The 8,905-nt window shown below is 34.0% G+C and overlaps 2 protein-coding genes across 3 annotated transcripts; both read right to left on the bottom strand.

Moving 5' to 3' along the window:
• Positions 1–1,758: 1,758 nt before the first annotated feature.
• On the bottom strand, positions 1,759–3,983 carry SLO1 (SLOW GROWTH 1). Its single transcript, XM_011039508.1, has 2 exons — positions 2,013–3,983; positions 1,759–1,866 (listed from the first exon to the last, which is right to left on the bottom strand). Exons 1-2 carry the CDS (start codon positions 3,903–3,905, stop codon positions 1,762–1,764), a joined length of 1,998 nt encoding a protein of 665 aa, XP_011037810.1. The 5' UTR covers positions 3,906–3,983; the 3' UTR covers positions 1,759–1,761.
• Positions 3,984–5,131: 1,148 nt separating this feature from the next.
• Positions 5,132–8,332, bottom strand: LOC105134920 (ADP,ATP carrier protein, mitochondrial-like). 2 transcript variants are annotated; one of them, XM_011039517.1, is made up of 4 exons: positions 8,233–8,332; positions 6,223–6,734; positions 5,758–6,129; positions 5,132–5,662 (listed from the first exon to the last, which is right to left on the bottom strand). In XM_011039517.1, the coding sequence occupies exons 2-4, from the start codon at positions 6,709–6,711 to the stop codon at positions 5,366–5,368; spliced, it is 1,158 nt and encodes a 385-aa protein (XP_011037819.1). In that variant the 5' UTR covers positions 6,712–6,734; positions 8,233–8,332; the 3' UTR covers positions 5,132–5,365. The 2 variants fall into 2 exon arrangements, with proteins under 2 accessions (XP_011037819.1, XP_011037820.1); XM_011039518.1 differs by lacking the exon at positions 8,233–8,332 and adding an exon at positions 7,929–8,172.
• Between the last annotated feature and the right edge of the window lie 573 nt (positions 8,333–8,905).

Below are 8,905 nucleotides of genomic sequence, written 5' to 3' on the forward strand. Positions count from 1 at the left end.
TGTTCACTTTAATTTTTTCAACTTTTCATCCCATTAACTTCATTTTTTATGTTCCTCGATAGTAACCAAGCTTTACCTGGTGTTTAAAGCTTTCTCATGGTAGGGTATCCAGAACAATAAACTTTAATATAAAAGAAAAATAAACATGTTTCTGCATATAAAGTGCATGGTTTGTATAATTAAATATGGGGGTGACATTTTTTAGCAGGTGGATGACATGGAAAGGATCAAAATCATGAAGAAAGTTTTGGAATGTCCTCAATGGGGACCCCACGAAAGAATTCTCAGGTGCTTGGTGATTAGGGTTCGTGAGGAAACTATTCCAAGAAGTACAGAGAAGTTCTGGTAACAAGCAAGTATAGAGTGGTTAGGTCCACCATGACGTGGGGCAAAATTAAAGGGAGTTTTTACCTCCGCCTTCCATCTTCTTCCCTAATTTGTTCATCCACCTCAAGGCATGACAAATATTGGTAGGTGGAGAGTTTCTTAGTAGTAAACGAGAATGGTTGTGCTAAACCAGTTTAGGTCAAAAAAGTCCCAACAAATTTCCTATTTGGGTTGAAAGGATAGGTGTCGAAGTTACATTCCCAACTTGGCCTCTCCTGTTGTCATCCCTTCTCTTCAATATAATCAATCACATAATAAATGTCAACTGATCATTAGCAGGTCGAGTGCGAGATGTACAAGTGAAAAGGCAAGAAATTTCAAGTAAATTTTTATGGTGTTGATGGTGGTTATTTCTTGCGATCAATTTTAAAATATAAAGTAAATAATTTAAATTAAAATTATATAATATAATTTATATTATTTTTTAATATATATTTTTAATTAAAAATTATTTGAACTTGAAATTTATACAAATTTATAATATATTATATTTAATTTTAATCATATTAATAAGAATGATGAGATTTAAATATGTAATGACTATCAAAATTTTAATATTATATCAAAAAAATTATATTAATTCAATAACTTAAACAGTCAGATAAAATTTTAAAATATAATTTATATTATTTTTTAATATAAAAAAATACAATAAGCAAAAAGAAAATGAAAATCATATTCACTAAAAATAATAAAAATACTTTCATCTAGGATTGATTTCATCTAAAAAGGTAATTATTAGGATGTGATTAATGTCTGCAACAGCAGCTTCAATTTGAGGAGCATAAAATTCTCAAAATTGCATGTATGTGACTAAAATTGGTAGTAAAACCGATTAGATACTTGGTAGCTACAAGTCGGCTAGGACAGTACAGAAAGAGAAGTTCCTGCATCCCAATAGTTCAAATTTATGATGATTGGAAGCTACATCACTGGCCAGTGCTATGGACCATATGGCCATGCGATCAGTGTGGCCTGACCAAAGAGCCTAAAAGGCTGTCAACCATGTGGGAGAAACAGAGAGTTGACAAAGAAACAGAACGTGAAGGTGAATGAACAAAACCTAGCGCGCGAATCATTGTGCATATATTCCCTCTATCCTTTATCTCCACGCTTGTGCAATGCTGAGTTCTGTTTTAGGCTATCCCTGATGTTAATATCAAAACCCAACATTGGATCCCAACTTACCTGCAAAAAGGTAGGGCTTTTTATTTTCCCTACTTTTTTATTATGTTTTGCATCCCACCTAGACCCAGCCCTAGCTCTTTCAAAGAATTTCTTTTGGCACTCACTGATGGGTTCAACACAGCCAATTGAACCCAGAGCAAAATCATCATTCTTGAGAGATCAAGGGCAAGGCATGCCCAGATGGGTTCAGCAAGCAATGCAAATGAAGCATTCCATGACTAATTGTTGTCTCGGTTCCATATGAAAAATGCATCTGATGTAGAGGATGCCATTAGGTTTGAACTTGAATGCCTGAGAGGAAGTCATCTAAAACAGTTGAAACTTCAGACATAGCAAACTCCAATTGTCTTGTTAATCAGATTAAAACATTCATAAATCTGTTCAGATTGAGGATGTGATTTATCTCTAACAATAAATTCATTGATAATGCCATTCACCTCAATTGAACTAGAACCAGGAGTCTTCTCGACTCCTCTTTCCATCATCATCTTTCTTATGTTCTGAGCCTCCTCCCACTTACCAGCTTCCCTGTACATATTTGCAAGCAAGACGTATATTCCGCTGTCATGGGGATCCAAGTCAAGAAGCTTTGAAGCTGCTTTTTCCCCTATTAGAAGATTCCTATGAATTCCACAAGCGAAGAACAACGCACCCCAAACCATAGCATCTGCTTCCATTGGCATTGTTTTAATAAGCTCTTCAGCCTCCTCCAACAAATCAGCCCTACCAAGAAGATTCACCATGCAAGAATAGTGTTTAGGATGGGGAGACAGGTTGAATCTGGACTTCATTTGATCAAAATACTCGCGACCTTCTTCAACTAACCCTCCATGACAACAAGCTGTTAGAACCCCAAGAAAGGTGATTTCATCTGGCATCAATCCAATATCAATCATCTTAGAGAAGTAAAATAAGGCATCATTTACATTCCCATAAAGAGCCAAACCACCTATAATGGCTGTCCAGGTCAAAGAGTTTCTTCTTGGCATCTCATTGAAAACCTGAAGAGCCTTTGTCATATTCCCACATTTTGCATACATGTCAATTAATGCAGTACCTAAGGCAACATCTAAAGAGAGATTGTGCTTTTTAATATAGTTGTGAGTCCACATTCCAGTATCAAGTGCTCCAAGTTGTGAGCAAGCAGATAAGCAATGAAGCATGGTCACCTTATCAGGTTTCATATTGCTCAATTGCATTTCACGAAACAATTCTAAAGCCTCCAAGCTAAGATTAGCTTGAACACAACTTCCAATCATGGCATTCCATGCCACAACATTCTTCTCTGGCATATCATGAAAAAGCTTCCCAGCCATATCCAAAAGCCCATTTTTCGCATACCCAACAATCATCGTAGTCCATGAAACAACTGTCTTCTTTTTCATATTATCAAACAAAACTTTCCCCGCCTCAAGATCCCCACATTTCGCATACATGTCCATAAGTGCATTAACAAGCGAAATTTTCAAATTCAATCCACTTTCTTCAATATAACGATGAATTTCTCTCCCAAGTTGCAAACTTTCTAATTGTGCACAAGCGGATACAACACCGATCATTGTCACCTCATCAGGCTTAACTTGCTCCATTATCATTTGTTGATAAATTCCCATTGCCTCCCTTGGCTGCCTCCTTCTTACATACCCATTAATCAATGAATTCCAAGAAACCAAGTCTCTCACACAACCTTCATCAAACACCTTATGCGCCAACCCCAACTCTCCAACCGAAATCAACATATGTATTATCCCATTATACAGATACATATCCTTATCAAAACCCATTTTCAATACCTGTCCAAGAATCTCAAAACCCATATAACTTAACACTAAATTAGCACAAACTTTAAACAAAAAAGAATAAGTATAGTTATCAGGCCTACAACCAGCCCTAGTCAGCATCCTTTTATACAGGACTAAACCTTTTTGCGGATTTTCACTCTCTAAGCACCCTCTAATCACTGCATTCCAAGAAAACACATTTGGGTTTTGTAAATTATTCAAAATTTTGATACAATAATCAAGATTTCTTGATTCTGATATTGCACAAAACAAAATTAAGCGACTTGAAGCAAACCCATCTAAGATCAACCCTGTAAGGATCATTTGAGCTTGGATTTGCTTCAATTGAGAGAAAGATTTGCAGTTTTCTAGGAAAGAAAGAAGTGGGTTTGAGAGAACATAAGGGTCTGTTGTGTTCCATGAAGTGGGGTTTGACTTGTGAGTAGCGAAAGAGTGCGAGTGAAGAGAAAGACAAGAGAAGAAGAGGTTTAAGAGAGGCTTTGGGATGAAGTGATGAGATCTTACTTTGGTTACATAGTAAACTGTCATCTGTTATGTTCGTTTTCTGTTTGGGGGAGTTGGAGAGAGAATGAGCTGAGGCGGGAAAGGCTGACAGTAGTAGTCTAGTCGTCATCAGTTGCAAGTGATTGATTGAGAGAATGATTGGGATTTTTTTTTAAAATAATTTTATTAAAATATATTAAAATAATATATTTTTATTTATAAAATTTATATATTAAAATAATCTAAAACATATAAAAAAATTAAATTTTTAAAAAACATAATTTATATCATATTTTTAAATATTATTTAAATCTTAGGTTGGTTTATTAATAAAAAAATTCAAATTATAGGTTAGACAAGCAGATTAACTTAAATTTATATAAAAAAAAGTTAAAATTTTATCTAAATAATATTGTTTTAAATAAAAAAAATTAAAATGATATTATTTTAAATAAAATAAAAATAATAATAAGATATTTTAATTAAATTATTTAGATTACAAGTTAATAGAATTATCTCTTAGATGATTCAAAATTAACCTATTGAATTTGAATTGATTTACATTGGTGTGATAATTTTAGATAGAGATTAAATCTTAAATGAGATAGGGAGATGATAATTTAATTTAATTCAGTAAATATTTAATTTATTAATTTGATGTGGTAGATATCAAATTTAAATATTCAACATGTTTAGATTTTCAAAAATATATTATAGGAAGTAAGAAATGGATTTTGAATTAGATTATTTGATTTAAATCTAAATTGAACTAAATTGAAAAGTAAAAATCCTTCATTTTTAATATTTAAATATTTTATTTTATTTTTATATCAAAACTAAGTTGAAAATCAAATTATTAATTTGCTTAGATAATAGCTATAAATTCAACTTCCTTAAATTATCTTAGTATTCATTTTTCCAGTTATAATTTAAAAAGTAAGGTTTAAAAAAATTAGTTTATAATTTTTAATTAATATTTTAAAAGTTTTTTATGTTACCAATATAAACAATTAAAACGCACAATCCACCACACCACGAGCCTTAGTGATTATTTGGTGCATGTACTTTTAAAAAATATTTATTAATTAAAAATATATTAAAATAATTTTTATTTTATATATATATATATATATATCAACATATCAAAATCATTTAAAAAAACTTAGAAAACATCAATTTAATATTTTTTCAGATAAAAAATAATTTAAAAGAGAAATAATAACACAAACTTCGAAACCATAAGAAAGGGGGGGTGGGGAACCCGGAAGATCGACAAAACTAGAATGATCATCTATAATTTTGATGAGATCAAAATCAATGTTTTGCAATTGCAACAATTCAGAAAAGACGGTTGCAGGAATGGAAATCCTGAAACCGGGAAAACCCCATGAGAAAAAAAGTCATTAAAGGAGTCTAAAGAATTGTCCAGAATAAATTATGGAATGGAACTCCAAAAATTTCATCACCATCTATGATTGTATGGGGTGAATGAGAATGAGACTTAATTAGGCCCCACCAGAACCAAACTTCTTCCCAAACACAATCATCTGAAGCTTGTCATATCCGGCAAGCACACCAGCACCAGCAACAGCACGGAGGATGTTTGCACCAGCACCCTTGAAGAGGGATTTAGCACCCTCGTTCTTGAGGATCTGAGAGAATGCATCAAAGGAGCTCTTGTACTTAACAGCTTCACCAGATGTCATCATCATTCTCCTGCGGACAGTGTCAATTGGATAGGATGCAAGACCAGCACCGTTGGTGATGACCCAACCAAGAGCAAAGCTAGCAAAGAAGCTATCCTGAAATCATCGTGTGATAAATGAAACGTCATGAGAATTCACCCTAACAAATGAGATCGAAACTGTTAAAACAATTTATAGCAGAATTTACTAACCTGCATCTTTCCAGTTAGGACCACTGGCTTCAAAGAATCATACAATCCAAAATACAGACCACGGTACACAATAATACCAACACATGAAATGTTAAATCCACGGTAAAGCCCAGCAATACCATCTGATTGCAGAGTCTTCTTGTAGACATCAACTAAGCCATTGAATTGCCTCTCCCCTCCCTTCTTTGCAGCCTTGGAATCATTTGTAAGACGGGTTCGGGCATAATCCAAAGAATAGACAAAGAGTAGTGATGAGGCACCAGCAGCACTACCAGATGCCAAGTTACCAGCAAACCACTTCCAATAGCCATCACGGTCCTTCTTGAAGATGAAAAGCCTCTTAAAGTAATCTTTGAATGCAAAGTTCAGGGCCTGGAAGAGGGTTCATAGAATCACTAGATAAGCACAGAAATAAAACTCAAAAGGAATGAAATAGGTTAGTAAAGCATCCAAGATGGAACAAACCTGAGTGGGGAAGTAACGGATGACATTGACAGCGTTTCCTCTCCACAATGACACCATCCCCTCATCTTTCATTGTTCTGCTGAAACAATCTCCAATTCCCTTATATGGTTCAGAGAGTCGACCAGTCTTGATCATCTCATCCTGGTTTTGGATCAAGAGCTTTACACGCTCAATGGGAGCTGCAGCAGTTTTGGACACAGCTGCAGAAACTCCACCCATAAGAAAATCAATAGCAAAGCCAGCCAAGCCTTTCTCTGATGGGGCTTGGACAAATACTGATGAGGTAGATGATGCAATCAATGACATATCAGGGGTGGATTGGCACGCCCTTGTCATCGCATACTGGAATCCTGCATTGGAATAATTTCCATATGCAAACTGCCTTTGGTGTAAAGCAGGTCTCTGAAAGCCTTGGGAAAAGCTAGAACTGTGATGGACCTGGCTTGCCATCTTTTGCATGACAGATGGTTGCTGGCGACTATCAGCCATTTCCTCTCACAAATAATGAACCACTGTTCCAAAGTAAATCCAACAAACAATATTAAGGTACAACAAAACCATATCAAAGGTATCATTAAGCATATAACTCCATGTGATTTCTCTGAATTCTAAGAATTTAACAAACCAAGAATTATATTTCCTCAAGCAGTATTCATAACAATACACCTTACAAATTCATAAATATATGTCATAACATCATACCTTATAACAGGGTTCTTTAAGCATGGGATTTGCAAACCATTTGAACTGACAAAACTGTGCTTACATAACTAATGTAGACACGAGCATACAACACATAGGGGTATGGTTATGCTTATTCCCAACAAAAATCTACTAAATTATCAAATACCACCTTTATCAGCATGTACAAATCTAACAAACTGCCAAGAACTGTCAACTAGCTTTTCAAAAACTTCAAGTGGATAAATGGATAATCAATTTAACAAAACGAAAATAAGTAACCGAACCATGGACTTGTTATTTACAAGGAAACGCAACACCAAAAAGAGCAGCAGAAAACTGAAGCACTCAAGCTCCATAAAAAATTGATGCGACATTCCATTTGCAGCAACCCCAATAAAGTTTCAACAAAGCAAAAGCACATTAACCACAGTTGTTCTTTAAAAACAATTTCAGTCAGAAAATCGACCCCCCAAAATAGCTTAGAATGTATGCATCACTCTGATCCAAGACATACCACTTGCGCAGCAATGAAAGCAGGTTTTAAGAGCAAAACCAAATCTCCAAAATCAAATAAAAAACACCATTAACGATCGCATAATATTCTAACAATCAAATTGTCCATTCCAAACCAAGTAACACACAAGCATTCATCATTTATTCCGAAATCTAAGGAAAAAAACAAATCTGTCTTATCTACACTAATCAAACATAATCTTTCTACTCTGTCCAAAATGAATTTACTGAATCAATTTCCCGAATCACATCAATCATTGATGGGATGGACACTCAACTTACCATCTGGTGGTTAGGATTATCTCATAAGGGACAAATAATTCAGAAAAAATAGCAATACTCTGATCTGAGTGACATAAAACAATAATCACATGCCAAAAAAATCAACCCAGTTCGTATATCATATCAACAACTCGCCTCACAATAAATTAAAAACAAAATCAAAATCAAAACTTTAAGATCCAATGAAACCAATAAAGAAAAGAGAAATATTGATATAAAAAACAAACCTGTTAGTTTAAAATTCTATGAGAAAAAGAAAAAACTGAGCAACAGATCTAACAAAGATGCCAAGAACCAGCAGAGGAAGGGAGGGAGAGAGAGATCTAAGAGAGGAGTGAAGTGGGTTTTATATAAACATGAAGATGTTAATGCTAGACAAAGAAAACATAGACAAGTCCAAAAAACAAGGAACGAAAGACAGAACTAAACTCAAAAATACATGAAAATCACAAGTGAACGAGTCATGCGGCGTGTCAAATGAAACTAAAGGAAAGGAAACAGCTTTAGAGAGAGGGAGCGAGAAAGCATTACCTTTTGATTTTGTTGGTGGTGAAGAGAGAAAGGAGGAGTCCTGACGGTTTGGAACGGCAAGGTGGGTGAGGAGGGGCAATATGCATATTTATATGTTGAGGGAGTGGGTGCATGGAATGGCAATTTCTTAGTTCGAGTGGGTTAGTTTTAGTCCCTGTGTTCTTAATATGATTACACATCAGTCCTTAATGTTTGAAAAAACTATGACTTAGTCCCTAGACTATTCTTGGTTGTTGTATATTTGATGTTTTTTTTTATCCTTGACCTCAAATGTAGCATTTAACAATTTAATCCTTATAAAAAAAGGTGAGAGTTTAGACAAAAACCAATGATGTTAATGAGATTTTTTATCTTGTTCGAGTTGGTAAGTTGTTGGGTCAATTCTTAATTCATCGAGTTAATATTAGTTAATCTTAAAATTATATTTTTTTATTTATAAAGTTTTTAATAAATTCCTTAAGTTATCATTAGATTTCACTCAAATTTGATCAAATCAACTGAGTTATGATTGATTAATTCGGTCATAGTTTGATTTCATTAATATTTAAATGGTTCAAAATCAAACATAATTTAGACTAAATTCTAGATTAGCAAGTCCCTGAATTAACCTGTCAAATTAGATCATGATAAGAGTTTTTATTATGATTTGATGGTTGACTAAAGCTTTATTTGA

Source organism: Populus euphratica, unplaced genomic scaffold, assembly GCF_000495115.2.
Source record: "Populus euphratica unplaced genomic scaffold, PopEup_1.0 scaffold57.1, whole genome shotgun sequence".
Taxonomy (NCBI): domain Eukaryota; kingdom Viridiplantae; phylum Streptophyta; class Magnoliopsida; order Malpighiales; family Salicaceae; genus Populus; species Populus euphratica.